The following is an 18,345-nucleotide window of genomic DNA, read 5'->3' as shown; positions in this document are numbered from 1 at the left end:
AAAAAAAAAAAAAAAAAAAGAATGCGAGTCCCTTTGTTGTGTTGAGCGCTCTCTTCTACTGGGGGAGTGGCCATAGAGAGGAAGGGGACGGGGCCAGAGGGGGTCCCCTGCGCGGTGTATTGTGGGATATGGGCTTCAGTCAGGAGAAGGAGGAGTAATAGAACCGTGGGCGCTTCATCTATTGAGGTTGTTCTTCCAGCCGCCTGTACCCGCTGTTTCTCGGGAGGCTGAGCTCGTTTTAGAAGCGGGGGGAGGGGTACTCCTCTCTCTCTCCTCCGCTCCCGCCCTCTTTCTCCGCCCCCCCTCCATACTCCAAGATGGCGGAGGCTGGTGCGGAGGAGGCTCCAGCGGCGCCAGAGGACCTAGCTCCCGCTCCGTCTCCCACTACCAGTTCTACGGTGGGATCATGGCCGGATTTCGCAGTGGTGTGCTCGTTTCTGGAGCGGTACGGAGCCGTGTTGGATCTGCCCGAGTTAACGTTTCCGGAGCTGGAAGAAGCGCTGGAGGAGACCGGAGCAGGTGAGGGGGAGGGGCCGTGGAGAAGGAGGGGTGCGCGGCGGATCTTGGGGTGCAATGTGTGGAGGGATGTGTCCCCATATAAATGCGCCATAGCTGGAATTTCATAGTACTGGCCGCCATGATGATCACATGGCCCTGTGTCCATCCTCACACCAGCAGCCATCTCCTGCCTCATCACTGACCGTGATACCTAGAACCTTGTGCCTCATCACTGACTGTGATACCTAGAACCTTGTGCCTCATCACTGACTGTGATACCTAGAACCTTGTGCCTCATCACTGACTGTGATACCTAGAACCTTGTGCCTCATCACTGACTGTGATACCTAGAACCTTGTGCCTCATCACTGACTGTGATACCTAGAACCTTGTGCCTCATCACTGACTGTGATACCTAGAACCTTGTGCCTCATCACTGACTGTGATACCTAGAACCTTGTGCCTCATCACTGACTGATACCTAGAACCTTGTGCCTCATCACTGACTGATACCTAGAACCTTGTGCCTCATCACTGACTGAGATACCTAGAACCTTGTGCCTCATCACTGACTGTGATACCTAGAACATTGTGCCTCATCACTGACTGTGATACCTAGAACCTTGTGCCTCATCGCTGACTGATACCTAGAACCTTGTGCCTCATCGCTGACTGTGATACCTAGAACCTTGTGCCTCATCGCTGACTGTGATACCTAGAACCTTGTGCCTCATCGCTGACTGTGATACCTAGAACCTTGTGCCTCATCGCTGACTGTGATACCTAGAACCTTGTGCCTCATCGCTGACTGATACCTAGAACCTTGTGCCTCATCACTGACTGATACCTAGAACCTTGCGCCTCATCACTGACTGTGATACCTAGAACCTTGTGCCTCATCACTGACTGTGATACCTAGAACCTTGTGCCTCATCACTGACTGTGATACCTAGAACCTTGTGCCTCATCACTGACTGATACCTAGAACCTTGTGCCTCATCACTGACTGAGATACCTAGAACCTTGTGCCTCATCACTGACTGATACCTAGAACCTTGTGCCTCATCACTGACTGATACCTAGAACCTTGTGCCTCATCACTGACTGATACCTAGAACCTTGCGCCTCATCACTGACTGATACCTAGAACCTTGCGCCTCATCACTGACTGTGATACCTAGACCCTTGCGCCTCATCACTGACCGTGATACCTAGAACCTTGCGCCTCATCACTGACCGCGATACCTAGAACCTTGCGACTCATCCCTGACCGCGATACCTAGAACCTTGCGACTCATCCCTGACCGCGATACCTAGAACCTTGCGCCTTATCCCTGACCGCGATACCTAGAACCTTGCGCCTCATCCCTGACCGCGATACCTAGAACCTTGCGCCTCATCCCTGACCGCGATACCTAGAACCTTGCGCCTCATCCCTGACCGCGGTACCTAGAACCTTGCGCCTCATCCCTGACCGCGATACCTAGAACCTTGCGCCTCATCCCTGACCGCGGTACCTAGAACCTTGCGCCTCCTCCCTGACCGCGGTACCTAGAACCTTGCGCCTCCTCCCTGACCGCGGTACCTAGAACCTTGCGCCTCCTCCCTGACCGCGGTACCTAGAACCTTGCGCCTCCTCCCTGACCGCGGTACCTAGAACCTTGCGCCTCCTCCCTGACCGCGGTACCTAGAACCTTGCGCCTCCTCCCTGACCGCGGTACCTAGAACCTTGCGCCTCCTCCCTGACCGCGGTACCTAGAACCTTGCGCCTCCTCCCTGACCGCGGTACCTAGAACCTTGCGCCTCCTCCCTGACCGCGGTACCTAGAACCTTGCGCCTCCTCCCTGACCGCGGTACCTAGAACCTTGCGCCTCCTCCCTGACCGCGGTACCTAGAACCTTGCGCCTCCTCCCTGACCGCGGTACCTAGAACCTTGCGCCTCATCACTGACCGCGATACCTAGAACCTTGTGCCTCATCACTGACCATGTATGATACCTAGAACCATCTCCTGTCTCACGGACCATGATACCTAGAAGCTTCTCCCGCCTCCATCGCTGACCATGTCTGATACCTAGAACCTTCTCCCGCCTCCATCGCTGATCATGTCTGATACCTAGAACATTCTCCCGCCTCCATCGCTGACCATGTCTGATACCTAGAACATTCTCCTGCCTCCATCGCTGACCATGTCTGATACCTAGAACCTTCTCCTGCCTCCATCGCTGACCATGTCTGATACCTAGAACATTCTCCCGCCTCCATCGCTGACCATGTCTGATACCCAGAACCTCCTGCCTCTATCACTGACTGATGCCTAGAACCTTCTGGCCATGTCTGATACCTAGAACCTTCTGTCCATCGCTGACCATGTCTGATACCCAGAACCTCCTGCCTCTATCACTGACTGATGCCTAGAACCTTCTCCTGGCCATGTCTGATACCTAGAACCTTCTGTCCATCCCTGACCATGTCTGATACCTAGAACCTTCTCTTGCCGCCATCGCTGACCATGTCTGATACCCAGAACCTCCTGTCTCTATCACTGACTGGTACCTAGAACCTTCTCCTGGCAATGTCTGATACCTAGAACCTTCTGTCCATCACTGACCATGTCTGATATCCAGAACCATCTGCCTCCGTCACTTTATATGGCACCTAGAACATCTGCCTTCGTTACTAGGTATATCTGATACCTAGAACCATATCTCCATTACTTGCCATGTCTACCAAGAACCATATTTTCTCCATTACTATGTCTAATAACTAGAATCATGTCTGATACCTAGAACATTACCATGCTTCCATTACTGACCATGTCTGATACCTAGAACATTCCTCATACATCACTAACCCTATTTTTTTTACCTAGAACCTTCTGCCTTCATTACTAACCAATCCTGATACCTAGAACCCATCTTATGGCTTTATCACTAACCATGTCTGATATTTAGAACCCATTTCCTGCATTCACTGACCACTCCTGACACCTAGGACCAGCCCTGACACCTAGAACCGCCACTGACCAGCCCTGACACCTAGAACCGCCACTGACCAGCCCTGACACCTAGAACCGCCACTGACCAGCCCTGACACCTAGAACCGCCACTGACCAGCCCTGACACCTAGAACCGCCACTGACCAGCCCTGACACCTAGAACCGCCACTGACCAGCCCTGACACCTAGAACCGCCACTGACCAGCCCTGACACCTAGAACCGCCACTGACCAGCCCTGACACCTAGAACCGCCACTGACCAGCCCTGACACCTAGAACCGCCACTGACCAGCCCTGACACCTAGAACCGCCACTGACCAATCCTGACGATGATCTTCTGTCTGATAATTAGAATCTACCTCTCGCCTCCATCAGGTACTTAGCGCCTAGCTTCTACCACTGATTGTGTGCTACTAGAACCCATTTTATGTTTCCCATAACCCTCCATGTCTTAGAACCTTCCTCGCCACTTCCGCAGCCATTTATTGCTCTTATCAGCAGCTACTACTGTCTATGTCTGATACCTAGAACTTATTTATTCTTGTGCCAATAAATAACTGTGTGTTTCCATCACTCGCTCTATGTGGTCTCTAGAACGTGTGTCTCTGCCCCCTATTAACTCTTTGATTGCTCCACCACTTCCTGCCTTAAACCCTTCTCCTGTCTCAATCAATGACCGTATCGCCAACAAATGTCTCATTTCTTCTTCTGGCGCTTCTGGTCTCTCCAGGCCTGGCTCCATCTCCATTAACCATCTTATTCCCAACCAGCTCTGTCTCCATCAGACAACTCCTCTTTCTAGCAACCAATCCCATTCCTGAACGTTTCCTTCCAATATCCATATGTGGCCTCAACATCAACCTGACTCCCTCATCCTCACCATGCCCCCCAATAACCAGTACTACGACCCCCCCCCCCCCCCCCCAAGTATTCTCCTCTATACTTCATCTCTACCTATCTCATTAGTGATTCCTCCATGTGACGGATCAGAGCCGCAGGCTGCTCACCAACATAATGATTGTCCAGAACTTCATAAGGATTTGGTGACATCCCATCATTTGGCCCACCTGTATATATTAGGGAATTTTGTTGACTGTCTTGTGGCTGACACTTACCCTATGTTATAGCGCCCTCTGCTGCCATGCTGCGCTTTTTTTTTCCTCCGAAGTATAAGTGAGCATTAAACAGGATGAGTAAGGAAGAACTCCCAGCCGGAGGCCTCCAGGGGCAGTTGGGGGAGGGGAGGGGAGGTGTCCCGCTATAGCGGACTTTAATAATCCAAGATCCTTAAATACGTAAACCCCAAGGTGGGTGAGTCTATATAGGAGGTTGTATGGTAGTGAGCGGGGGAGGAGAAGGCGATGTTATGGCTCTATCATCCCCCTCCTACATCAAGGGTTACACTGATACAATTTCATGAATATCAACTCCTGGGTCTGCCTGTCGGTCTCGCGCCTGTTTTGCGTTTTGAAGCAGATTTTGACCTGCCTGCAAATTCGTGCTGCGTTTTTAGGCCGCAGTCATTGAGCGCCGCGGGCAAAAAAAAACAGCGAAAAACGCTTTCTCTGCCTCCCATTGAAATGAATGGGAGGCGGTTTCAGACATTTTTTTGGCGCTGATTCTGACGTGGTTTCCACGTCAATATCAGCGTAAAAAAAACTTTGTGTGAACTGGGCCTTAGAACGGCGGCAAATCCGCAACATGTGCTAAGCCAGCGGTTTTCCTGTCCTTTAACTGCAGCTTCCTAACAAATTTAGTTTCAATTCCGCACCGTTTTTAAGATCGGTTTGCTGTCATTGAATGGGGACGTTGTATATATCCTCAGGCTGAAAACTTGTACACACCTAATACTTTTCACAGTTGAGGGTTTGCTACAGTTGTATCCACTGTAATTTATATCCACAAACAAATTCTCTCCTTGTTAGTTTGCAACAGTGTATCAGTGCAGGTCGAATGTATCAGTCTCTAGTCCAGGCCGTTAAGCTCACAGAGAAATACTTTGATTTTTGGATACAAGTGTAACAAACCCTCAGCTGAGGGAATGTGGAAAGGGGTTGTTTTAGTGAGACTAGCCCTTTAACCCCTCACGGTCTAGAACTGGAGCAGCCTGGAGTGTAATATGTAGAGTCTGAGGACCGTGATTTGCTAGAAGTGATAAGTAACTGATGTGCCGTGTTACCGCTGCGCTCTATATTATCAGTATTTCACTGCTCTCGTAGAGGCTTCGCTTTATGGGACGTGCACGCAACAGAAGTTTTGAAGTCGGCGTCGCGGAAAAAGTCAAATGTTCACTTCCTGGCGCGGATTTCGCACCCGCTGGCAGATTATACCTTTTAAATGGGGCTGATCTACCTGCGGATCAGCGACAGATGAAAATGTAAAGCCACGGCAGAAATCCGAGGGACAGCCATGGATCGTGGATTCTCTGGCGAATGCGTTGTGTGAACATGGCCGAAGGGTTACCTCACCGTGCAGTGTATGGGACACGTTCACTTTATACTTCAGGTCTTTCTTCTAACGATTACGGCCGTTACATTTTTTTACTGTTTTACCAATTTTGCACAATAAAAAGGGTTTTTTGCTTTTTTTTTTTTTACTTGAATTTATTTATTTTTCGCTCGGCCCACGTGTACCCTGTGATCGCGATGATGGGGTTTTGGAGGAGCCACCTTTCTTCTGTAAAAGCACATAGGTGCCGCAGTCGCTGCATACGCCTGGATCCTGGTTGTTAGAGTAGGGTATCAACTGTTCAAAACAGCTGGCACCAGCAAATGATGGCACTGGCACAGCACCTCTGCCCGCACCATCTGTAATAGTTCCGGTGAAAACCAGGCAGAAGCCATGGTCAAGAGGGGCACAGTTTCTTGAAAGGCAGGTGCCCCCTTTTTCTTCTAGTCTCGTACAATACCTTTAAATGCCTGTTCCTGTTAAGCGAGTGCATGGTGTGAGGTTCTGCAGCAGCTGTGGTGCATGGTGTGAGGTTATGCAGCAGCTGTGGTGCATGGTGTGAGGTTCTGCAGCAGCTGTGGTGCATGGTGTGAGGGTCTGCAGCAGCTGAGGTGCATGATGTGAGGGTCTGCAGCAGCTGAGGTGCATGGTGTGAGGGTCTGCAGCAGCTGAGGTGCATGGTGTGAGGTTCTGCAGCAGCTGAGGTGCATGGTGTGAGGGTCTGCAGCAGCTGAGGTGCATGGTGTGAGCTTCTGCAGCAGCTGAGGTGCATGGTGTGAGCTTCTGCAGCAGCTGAGGTGCATGGTGTGAGCTTCTGCAGCAGCTGAGGTGCATGGTGTGAGCTTCTGCAGCAGCTGAGGTGCATGGTGTGAGCTTCTGCAGCAGCTGAGGTGCATGGTGTGAGGGTCTGCAGCAGCTGAGGTGCATGGTGTGAGGGTCTGCAGCAGCTGAGGTGCATGGTGTGAGGGTCTGCAGCAGCTGAGGTGCATGGTGTGAGGTTCTGCAGCAGCTGTGGTGCATGGTGTGAGGGTCTGCAGCAGCTGAGGTGCATGGTGTGAGGTTCTGCTTCAGCTGTGGTGCATGGTGTGAGGGTCTGCAGCAGCTGAGGTGCATGGTGTGAGCTTCTGCAGCAGCTGAGGTGCATGGTGTGAGCTTCTACAGCAGCTGTGGTGCATGGTGTGAGGGTCACCAGCAGCTGAGGTGCATGGTGTGAGGGTCTGCAGCAGCTGAGGTGCATGGTGTGAGCTTCTGCAGCAGCTGAGGTGCATGGTGTGAGCTTCTGCAGCAGCTGAGGTGCATGGTGTGAGCTTCTGCAGCAGCTGTGGTGCATGGTGTGAGGGTCTGCAGCAGCTGAGGTGCATGGTGTGAGGTTCTGCAGCAGCTGAGGTGCATGGTGTGAGGTTCTGCAGCAGCTGAGGTGCATGGTGTGAGGTTCTGCAGCAGCTGAGGTGCATGGTGTGAGGTTCTGGCCTGGGACACAGACCTGTGTAATACGTACTGCAACTGCTAAAGAACCTCTTGGAGAGGGAGCACTACATGTCCGGCAGACTGTGACCGATGCTTCAGCAAGAAGATATAAGGAATCTATGTGGCGCCGCTTATCTCTGTATAATTATCAGGTTCTGAGATTTGCATTGATGTATTATATTAACACTTTTTTATTGAAGCTTGTTATGTTTTATGGCCAAAGTTTCAAAGCCCCCAAGTGTCCTAAATCTTCAGCGGCACAATGGCCGAACGTTCTGCTTTTTTCTGCAGGTGGAGCTCACTTTATTGTATCATCTCGAGTCAGTGTTGTCCGATGTCTCATGTCCTTCCCTTCTCCCTGCAGTATCCCGGGCACTGGTCGAGCTCCACTTAAAGCTCATGAGAAAAATTGGAAAGTCGGTCACATTTGACAGATGGGAGAAATATCTAATCAAGGTAGGAGGCTACTAATAATAATCATGTGACCGGAGGGGGTGTCTGGTGACTAAAGGGGGTATCTGGGAGTTTCAGAAATCGGCAGCAGGGGATGGTATATGGTAGGCAGGAGCTTCTGGGGCCACAGCGCTGGAGCAGGTGATACTTCAGGGGGTGAGTATATGATGGATTATTTCTCTATACCATCCCCTGCCCTGCTGCCAGTTTCTAAGAGTCCCTGATGGGCCCAGTTACAGGGTTTTCCCACATTAGACATTAATGGCATATCCATAGGATATCCCATAAATCCCTGATAGACGCGGGTCCCGGCTCTGCTCATACTTGCTCGGCTATTTCTGTAACTCCCACAGTACAGAATGGTGACGTGCACGGCCACCTCTCCTTTCTTTTAGGCCCTGTTCACACGGTGTGCATTTGATGCGTATTTTGGCGCGTTTCATGCGCCAAAATACACGTCAAACGCTTGATTAAGATTCCCATTCAAATCAATGGAGGCGCACCCTGTTAGTACATACAACGCGCCTTTTTTATGGCGCTTGTGATGTCGGACCACCTCCTATTTCCTGATGGGCACTGCTCCGATACGTATTGCCCTACATTTATTTTCCTATTTTAAAGGGGTAGACTTCTTTGGACATCCCCTTTCCATATGCCCTATTAGTTAGGACATATGGAGGTAATAGAGGGGAGCCCCCCCTATAGTCGGGGATTGTCTCTTGCTCTCGGGGACTGTTGTTGTCCTTGCAGTCCTGGATGCCCATTGATAGCAGTGGGTTCAGTGTCTCAGGGATCATTTCTTCCCTAGTGGTTTTTTCCCTATGCGATATCCAGGGAGGCCCCATATGTTGACATACGGCAGCACACGGAGTCCCTATGGGCCTGTAATATGGCTGTACACGGTCCATGCATGTGGCAATGTTGCGAGCATGGACCTTCCTGTAAATCTAAATCCTCTTCTAATAAAATGTTTCAGTATTTTTTTTTCATATCTGTGTGTATAAAATTAAATTACTCACCATGTTCAAGATCTCTGCTTGCTATCAGTGAATGAGAACATTCTTGTTTATAACCTGTAGAGACCTAATACTTTTCACAGCTAAGGGTTTGTTACAATTGTTTCCAGTCTAGGCAATCCTCTGTAAGCTAAGGACGTCATGAACACAAATCTGCTTCCCTGATGGCGTTACATTTTACCTGCACTGATACGTTGTATCCTATAATTGTAATTCAGACTGTTTTATATCCAGAGGAAGATAAACAGTTGATAAAATTGTAGAAAACCCTCATTTGTTACAAGTATTAGGTCTGATTGGGGTTTCAGCCTCATTATATAAACATCAATGTTTCCATTCACGAACAGCAATCAGAGGTCTTGAAAATCGGGGGAAAAACCCCCTTTATAACACTGTTAGTTAATGGGCGCCTGTTTTAAGGTCGCTTGTTGTGAGGATTGAGGATGTGAGTAACGGCTTCTGTTTGTAATCTCCAGATATGTCAGGACTACAACAGCACGTGGGCCTGGGAGATGGAGAAGAAGGGGTACCTGGAGATGACTGTGGAGTGTAAAGTGGGGATACTGAAGGTAAATATGCAGTCATCGTAGGTGTCCTGAGCCGTGTGACATGGGTGATGGTCTGTAAAGCTATTGAGGAGCCTATATTGAGACTGTATCTATACTTAAAGGGGTCATCAATATCAGATTGTTGGGGGTCCGACTCCCGCCACCCCTACAAACAGTTGAGTGAAGGGCCCGCGGCGCTCCGGTCAGCACTGCAGCCTCTTTAATGTTCACCAGACGCTGTCTCGTACGTGTTGTAGCAGCTGTGCCTGGTATCGTAGATCAGTCCCATTCAAGTGAATAGGACGGAGTTGCAGTACCAGGAACAGCCACAACCAGTGATACGGCGTAGTGTCTGGTGAATGAAGAGAAGGCAGGGCTCATCAGTGCGCCCCGGCACCTTCAGTCAGCTGACCAGTGGGGGAGCCGGGATTTGGACCCCAACCAATCTGATGTTCGTGGCCTATCCTTAGAACAGGCCATCTATATCAAAACCAGGAATTTCCAGGAATATCTAATGATGGCCGGCCTTTGGGCAGTACATGTAGTTGTGCAGGGGCCGCTGTATCTGGAACATTATTGGAAGGGCTGTGGCTCTCCAGCAAGTACAGGGGCCCCCTCATTCTGATGACTGGTGGTCCCAGGGTTAGGGTAAGATAACAGCTTATCTAGCACCACTATAGCTTGTGTTAATGGGGTTTTCAGCTTTCATCTTTTTGATCTTATTCTTTATATAATGAACATTTCTGCAACGTTTTAATATCCTCATGGTTTTCAAGATCTCTGTTTACAGTCAGTGATTCTGAGCCTACTTACTAGAGAATGGGAATCTGTCCTGGTTATGTAATGATCCAGCAGGTGCACGGCTCGCTACATTGTAACCGCGTTCTTGTAAACGGACCGTACACCTGTGTAATATTTACATATTTTCATTGACCGCAAGCAGAGATCTTGAATAACATGAGGCGATATCAAAAGAAATATATTCGAAAGTTGCAGAAATTTTCCTTTATACAGAGAATAATTTGCTGGAATACTTACAGATGTCCAATCTCTGCTGAATTAGTGTGCGCTGTAGTCCCCGAACTCGGGCAGAGGGTGGCGCTCTACTTACACGCTTCTCATTTCAGCACTTATGCGAGTGTCAATTTGATGAGAATCTGAAGTTTAAAAACGCCATCAATGAAGAAGAGGCGGACGCCATGCGTATACAGCCCATCGGGCGCGATAAGGACGGCTTAATGTACTGGTACCAACTGGATCAAGACCATAACATCCGCGTGTACATAGAGGAGCAGGATGACCAGGACGGCTCCTCGTGGAAGTGCATAGTCAGGTCAGTGCAATGTGCGTTACAGGGATCGGTGTGAACATACACCAATTCTGCAGGCTTTAGAGCTAAAACTTTCCCAGCACTCTCTGCTTGTTCAGTGTCTGCACGGAGCTTACTCTAGTGATTTTTTTCATTTTGGCAAGTGCTATCTTTGCACCAGGTGCTGTAAAGTAATCTATTGCAGCAAAAACGAACTGCCCCCCCCCCCCCCCCCCGCATTGTCGGAGCTCGGCTAAGCTGTTACGGGTGTGCCTGACGAAAAGCTTGTTTCCAGTAATGACCAGCAGAATTGTGAATACAGCTCTGGAGCATAATACCGGCAGCAACTGTGCGTTATTTATCTTGTACCGATCCTGTTTTGTGTGTGTGTGTGTGTGTGTGTGTGTGTGTACGAAGACTTTTTCCTTCTGATTTGTAATCTTAACCCGTGAATGGCCAAACGCTATTTTAGATTGAGATGCCACTTTCGCAATGTTAACGCTTACGTTTCTTTTGTCTTGTAGGTCCAGGAATGAGCTGGCGGAGATCCTGGAACTTCTGAAAGCTCAAATAGACCCCGCGTTACTGAAAAAAACTGAGCCAGAAGAATCTTCATCTCAAAATCCCAATCCAGACGACGAAGTTAAGAAAGAAGAGAATGGGGGTATTCATCATTATTATTATTATTTGTCATTTTTGTTCTAATAATAACCCCAAATCTAGGGACGACGAGGTTACTGAACTTCCAGAAGTAATGAATTAAAGGCTCTCGGTGCTCACAAGTCCCCAACTGTCAGCATGGCTACTCCGATGTCCTCATGACAACACCTCCTGTCTGGGCTGTTTTGCATGAATGCCCCGTTTCTGTGCTTCCTTTACAAAATCTGTTCACAGGTTTTTCTATAAAAGGCTCTTGGCGAACACTGAAAGGGAGCCCCTGACATTGGTCTCCTCGTCCTTTCCAAAAGAGCTCTGTGTATTTTGCTTTGTGTATGGCAGGTGCCCTCTGTTGATCAGTATTTATTTTAAAGGGACATTGGCCAATTCCTTTTTTTGAAGAGGGTCCCCCAACAATGAACTAATCACAGGGTGGTTTCCTGCTACTGGGACCTCAGCGATCAGTTGTGGTCTGTGAGGTAACCTTAACAGCAAGTGTTCAATTCCCCTATAGTGCCACCATAGGTGAAATGAAGTATTACACTGTTTCTGTTCAAATCAATGGGCTGTCCGTGTAATTTATGGATATGCCGGGTCCCTCAGAGTCCGTCTTTGTTGCTTATAGACCCCCGCTATTAACTTCAAATTCACTATTGGGGTATTTAAAAATGAGTTTTCGAAACCAGACAACCCCATGACTTTTTATTTTCCTTATTCCTTTTAGAGAAACCTGCAGAAGATGTTGAGATGGAAGAGAAGAAGCCGGACGTGGAGGGTAAACAAACCAGTGAATCTCCAACCGAGAGCCGCAGTGGCTGCAAAACCGACGGTGACAGACCGCTAAAAACGAGCAGCGAAATAAAAACTGAGCCTCTCTCCGACGTAGAGGAGGGGCAACCGACTGCCAAAGATAAAGACGCCTTCAAGGAGAACATAAAGCCTGTGAAAGTCGAGAATAAGGATGAAAAAATGGAATCAAAAGACTTAAAGGAATGCAAAGGGAGCGCCGAGAAGACGCCTTCCCCCCCAGACCCAGAGCGCGCCGAGGTTTCCGTCATCGTCAAGCGTACGGAAGAACATGTCGAGAAACCTGTTGAGGGCACTGAAAAAATGAAGAATGACCAGCAGGCTAAGATCCCGCTGAAGAAACGGGAACTCAAACTGACTGATGATTTTGACAGCCCAGTCAAAGCCGCGATCTGCAAGTCCAAAACTCCCACGAAAGAGCTGCTTCAGAAGGAGGAGGTCAAATTAGAAGACAATGGTACGAAAGCTCCTGCTGGGTCCTGTACTGCTGCTGATGGGAAACAACTGGTCAATGGAGAATTGAACAGTGAGAAGGTGCACAAGGCAAAGGTAGACCGTGCGGAAGATGGCGCCGATGATCCGAGAGAATCCGTTATCGAGTGCACGAAGGATGAAAATGGTATCGCCAATGAGAAGAGGAATTCAAGTGTCATTAAGAGTTTACAAGAACTTAAGGAGAACGGCAAAACCAAAATTGTAGATGGATTGGAGAAAAATGCGACGGACCTGAGCAATGATCGTGGTACACCCCCTATGCACGAATCCTCTCAGAAAGCGCCCTCAACGGTAGAACCCGCCGAGGCGGACTCGAGCAAGAGCAGAGCGGGACAGAAAGTCGACGATGACAAAAAGAAATTAGACGCCGAGATCGAAAAGCCGCCCCAGGAAGAGGCAAAGAAAGAAGCAAGTCATTCCGAGACCATCAAGGAGCCCAATGCGGATGAGCCCATAAAAGAAGCCCCTCCGGCTCAAAGCGAGGATGGGAAGGAAGTGTCACCGGCCGCGGAGAAAAGTGTCTCCGATCAGAAAGTTCAAGAGCTCAAAGACGAAGGCGGCAAAGAGGACTCTGGAAAAATGAAAGCCGCAAAATTACCAGTTTCCAAAAAATCTTCCAGAAATTTTGCAGCCAAGAAGAAGCCAAGTGAAGATCTAAAGAAACCGGACCATGAGATCAAAGAGGAGCTGCAGTCTACTGAGATGGCGGAGACCGATGAGAAGCGCCCGAAAACGACCGCGGCGAAGAAGAAAGCGTTCACCTTAAGGAACAAGCGTAAGACTGCGGCGGCGGAGAGTGAGGCGGCTTCTTCTAAAGGTGCGGATGATGAGGCGGCTGACGGGGCTGCAGGAGAGGATCAGGAGAAATCTTCAGAGAAGCCGTCGCTGATGTCGAGAAGTAAAAATAAGCTAAAAACAAAGACTGAAGAACACAGCGGCTCGGAGGGCAAGGAGATGACTTCGGAAAGGCAGAAGGATGGCCTAAAACTGACCATCCGGATCTCCAACAAGAGGAGGAGGCCAGAGCTGCCTGCGGAGAACGTGGCTGCGGAAGACGACGAGATGGAGGAAAACATTGGGATGCGGCTGAGGCGATCTCCTCGCATCTCCAGACCCTCTTCCAAGGCGGCGGAAGTTAAAGTCCGCAAACCTGAGAAGAAACCGAGTGATGAGGACGAATCGCCTGCTCCTGAGAAACCAGAAGAGGAGGAGGAGGAGAAAATCGAGAGAGAATCAAGCCAAAAAACAAAGAAGGTAAGTCACCGCGGAGATGTTACCTCAAGGATATGTTCTCTATTGCACCCTTAGCAATTAGTATTTTTTTATTTTTTTTAAACAAAGTTCTGTTTTAAGTATACAGCTCCTGCGCAGACCCATGTGCCTCAAACCCTTTGTTGTAGTCTGATCTTGCATGTGAAGTGTTACCCCACTCCCTATAGTCTACAGACGTTAGAGGAGGGGACAGATGGATTTTATATATATATTTATTTTTTCCTGGATCCTCATGTCTTGACTGAGAGCAGTTACATAGAGCGTCTCCCTCTCTCTGGAAGACCTGTCCTGCATTACACAGAGAACACATTGATATGAATGGATATTGTGTTAATGCTTCATTTCACCTGTGGTGGCGCTGCAGGGAAACTCAACACTTATTACCAGGTTCCCCCCAGATTACAGGTGATCGCTGGTGGACACTTTGATCATCCTGTTATCAAGGCACCCTTCTAACAAGTAGGGATTGTCCACAGCAGAGAATCTCTTTAAGCTTGCGTGTTCACTACTCATGTCCTCATGACCACACTTCCTGCCTGTGGTCTTGTACCGTTGAAACTTGTCATAGGTACATTATATGAATCCAAACCCACATGCGCATGATTGGTCACATCTTTTCTGGCTTCACTAGTGGAAGTTGTGTGACTGTTGATGTGGATGGTGCGTTGTAGTCATGCAGTGTCTGTATAACAAGACGAGGTACACAGGACAGGTAGAGTTGTCATAAGGATAGAGCAGTAGTGCAGCTTCCGGCCTTTAGCTTTAAGCCACTGATGACTGATTAAAAAGCTATTAGATCTATTTCCCTTTTTTGTACTTGCATGCTTGTGTTACTTTATTCACTGGGGTTCACTTATAATTATTACTTCTAACACAGAAATCCAGACCAAGGCGAAGAACACGCTGGACCAACACCCGTTCTCGTCGCAAACGCAAATCGTCCAGTGAAGAGGAAACGGAGAAGTCTGACAGCGAGGAGGATTCGGAAGAGGGTTCCGAAAATGAGAAGGACGGTGTTCCAGGGCCAGATGATGAACCGTGTAAGAAATGTGGCCTTCCTAACCACCCTGAGCTGGTAAGTGTCAATGTGTAAACCAGTCCGACATGAGTGGTAGTGGGGCTAATTGGGGGGTCAGAAGTTTTTCTTCGTAGTTATTCATTAGGGTGTAGCAGTTCAGCTGTATCCACAGGATGTGCCATAAACGCCTATGGGGGTGACCGGGTATATCTGCTCCCTAATTCGTATCTGCCACAATTCCCATAGACTTCATTGGAGAGGGCCACAGGTTAAGCAAAGAGCCGAGCAAGCAGTGTAATGGTGCACCAGAGAGGGCACCAGTTCAAGGCCAAAAAATAGTGAAACAGCATTGGCCGCCAAAACTAGACCGCTGAAAACTGAACGTCACCTGTTAAGACTTTCCGTTTCTGCTGCGCCATGTAAATGTCGGGATCAGAATGCGGAGTAAATTAATCCTTCCGGTGCCCGTGTAATGATGTGGAGAATGTTTCCTTGGCATACGTTATTAGGAGCGTTTATATGCCACAGCCACCCGTCTTCTGAGCACAAAGCCTCTCAAGCTGGCACTTCCCACGCCTGCACTATCTCCAGGTCTCCGTCCAGTGCGGCACCTCTGGTATGTGAGGGCACATTCTGGTTGGCACGATCTTGTCACCAGAATCTGTAAGGGTGAGCTCACACGCGGCAGATTTGCATGCAACAGTCTTATTCGTCTGAATGAGACTTGAGGAAATCCATCCACCTGCTGCTGAAACCTCCCTCCCCTCCCCATTCACATGTATGAGATGGATTTTTCAGTAGCAGAAATTTCTGCCTCTAATGCCCTGTTCACATCATGCTTTTGGCCATGAGTTTGGCATATCTGCCAGGAAGAGCGCCTGACGTAAAGGTAAAACGAATGGTATAATAGCCTATGGGTGACGGATGCCTAACAGAGGCACCCATCACCCATAGACTGTTTCGGCGTCTGTTTGCCCTCTTCAAGCACCTTGACATAACTGCGCACCCTGGTGCGGGGGGTGAAGTATGGAGCGGGCTCACACGCCGAGCCAGCTCCATTTGCTGCGGGTGTATTAAAGCTGACGCCCTGCTTTAACGGTCTGGAGCAACGAGGTACTAAAGCTTAAAAAAAAAACGATATCAATTTGGTATCACCGTAATCTTTATGACCTGCAGAATAAAGTTACGTTGTTGTTTTTACCGCACGGTGAAAACGGAACCCAAAAAACAATGGAGGAATCTGTTGTTGTTTTTTCCAATTGCACCCCACAAAGATTTTTATATATTTTTTTTCAGTTTCCCAGCACGTTATAGGGCGCTTTAAAATAGTGGCAATAGAAACTACAACTCCTCCCGCAAAAAAACAAGCCCACGCGCCGCTCTATTGATGGGGAAAAATAAAAAAAAGTCATGGCTCCTGGAAGGCGGGGAGTGGAAAACGAAAAAAAAAAATTGCTTCGTCCTGAAAGGGTTAATTTATACGTCCTGAAAAGCTAATGGACGTATACGTCGCCCCAGGATACCCTATTGGCCTTTGTCGGGCTAATGTAACCCTATGGACAGGATAAACGTGTACGCCGAAAGCTTTCCTGGCGTACAATCTAAGCGTACGTGACAGACGTGATGTGAACTGGGCCTTATAGGCGGCACGTGAACCGTACCCTAAGGAAGGATTCCGACTGCTCTGAGGGTGAAGGGGTGTCCTTCCCAGTACTAGCGGGTAGACCCAATAGTTGGAGTATATTTTAATACATGATTTTGCAGCATGTAGAACGCACAGGGGACATGTCCTGCTGGGACATGGACGCGGTCCCTACTAGTAATGTTTTTTGTCTCCCTCATCCAGATTCTGCTGTGTGACTCCTGTGATAGCGGATATCACACAGCCTGTCTCCGACCGCCTCTCATGCTGATTCCCGATGGAGAATGGTTCTGCCCACCGTGCCAACATGTATGAACCCGGCTATGCTTATCACGTGTAATGTAACGCTGGTAGTTTAAGAGCTGCGTATATTGGCTGAATACGTTTTCTATGCTGACCATGAATGTCCGCCTTCCAGCACCGTGTCCGGTCTAACGTCAGGCGCTAGTTTCATAATATATCAATATAGGATCTATTAAAGGGCTCATCGGGGATTTTACGAAACTGGCAGCAGGGCGGGGGATGGAATTACATAGTAAAGCTACAGATACTCACCCCATGAAGTGACCTCCATTGCAGTTCTCCTGCTGCGGTCACGTGTCGCTGCAGCCAATCACTGGCCTCAGCAGTGATGCTGCCTTGAATGGCACTTGACCTCTGTAGGATCTTCTGGGACCTCGGAGCGGAGGGCACTTCAGGGGCTGAGTATCTGTTAGTTTACTATGTAATTCCATCCCCTGTCCTATTGACCATTTTGTAAAGCCCTGGATAACTCCATTTTAAGTTCAATATTTGTTGTATGCAGTGAGCTCCCCCTAGTGGTGGCTGCCGGCAAAATATTTTTTTCCTCTATCTTTATGGATGTGTGAATAGAAGCAGGGGATTTGGAGAACTGGAACAGAAAATAATGAGCTACAACCCCTATAAAAGATATACTATGAAATTAATCTGCACCTATTGAGCTTCACTGTACCCCTATGCACTGAAAGAGTTCTAGGACAGGTTTAATATTGTAAGGCCTTGTTCACATAGTGCAGATTTGCTGCCGATTCTGCATGTATTTTTTTTTTTTTTTTTTTTTTTTAGCCGAAACTAGAATTGCCTTCCATTATATATTTCTTCTGTTAGGGTTTTGTTCCTGGGTTTGGCTTTTAAATTCCATGCAAAATCTGCACTGTGTGAACAAGGCCGAATGTTTTGCTCAAAAGGATAAGGGTTGATTCAGATGTGGCGTATTTTCACAGATTGGGCGGCAGCGAATCCACTGCAAAATTGCTGTGGATTTCACCCTTTGCATTGCAAGATACGCCATGTCTGAATCCACCCCAAGGCCGGGCCTACACTCCGACTTTTTGTAGCGCTACCGATTGATTGATTTTTAACTATTAAGTGACTGCTGCAATCCACAAGATTATATGCAACTTCATGTATTCATTTGGGCTGTAGCTCAATAGTTAAAATCAATCAGTAGCGCTACAAGAAGTCTAGGAGTCCTGGTCTAAAAAAAAAGATTAATTATTTCTGCTAATTGTCAAATATTTATCCTGAGCCTAAATTGTTCCCGTTTTTCACATTAAACTAGGCTCTGCCCACAACGATATATAGCTTCCCATTTAAATCTCTACATTTTGGGGAAATTCTGGTGACAACGAGGCTTCACTTTAAAGTCAGACTAAGGCTGTCTTAGGCCAGGCCTACACCTAGACTCTTTGTAATGA

General features: G+C 48.4%; 1 protein-coding gene across 1 annotated transcript in view; it reads left to right on the top strand.

Annotated features, from left to right (window-relative positions):
* The first annotated feature begins 84 nt into the window (after positions 1 to 84).
* RSF1 (remodeling and spacing factor 1) overlaps positions 85 to 18,345 on the top strand; it is a 33,473-nt gene continuing 15,212 nt past the window's right edge. The window contains exons 1-8 of the mRNA XM_075851366.1: positions 85 to 519; positions 7,775 to 7,866; positions 9,356 to 9,448; positions 10,555 to 10,760; positions 11,261 to 11,400; positions 12,118 to 13,949; positions 14,845 to 15,042; positions 16,832 to 16,936. Coding sequence (XP_075707481.1) covers positions 318 to 519; positions 7,775 to 7,866; positions 9,356 to 9,448; positions 10,555 to 10,760; positions 11,261 to 11,400; positions 12,118 to 13,949; positions 14,845 to 15,042; positions 16,832 to 16,936 — 2,868 coding nt within the window. The 5' untranslated portion in view covers positions 85 to 317. The remainder of the gene's footprint in view (positions 520 to 7,774; positions 7,867 to 9,355; positions 9,449 to 10,554; positions 10,761 to 11,260; positions 11,401 to 12,117; positions 13,950 to 14,844; positions 15,043 to 16,831; positions 16,937 to 18,345) is intronic.

The sequence above is a fragment of the Rhinoderma darwinii genome, chromosome 2 (genome assembly GCF_050947455.1).
Source record: "Rhinoderma darwinii isolate aRhiDar2 chromosome 2, aRhiDar2.hap1, whole genome shotgun sequence".
NCBI classification, from domain to species: Eukaryota; Metazoa; Chordata; class Amphibia; order Anura; family Rhinodermatidae; genus Rhinoderma; species Rhinoderma darwinii.
Note: the sequence above shows the minus strand (reverse complement) of the source record. Positions and strands in the feature narration are given on the sequence as shown.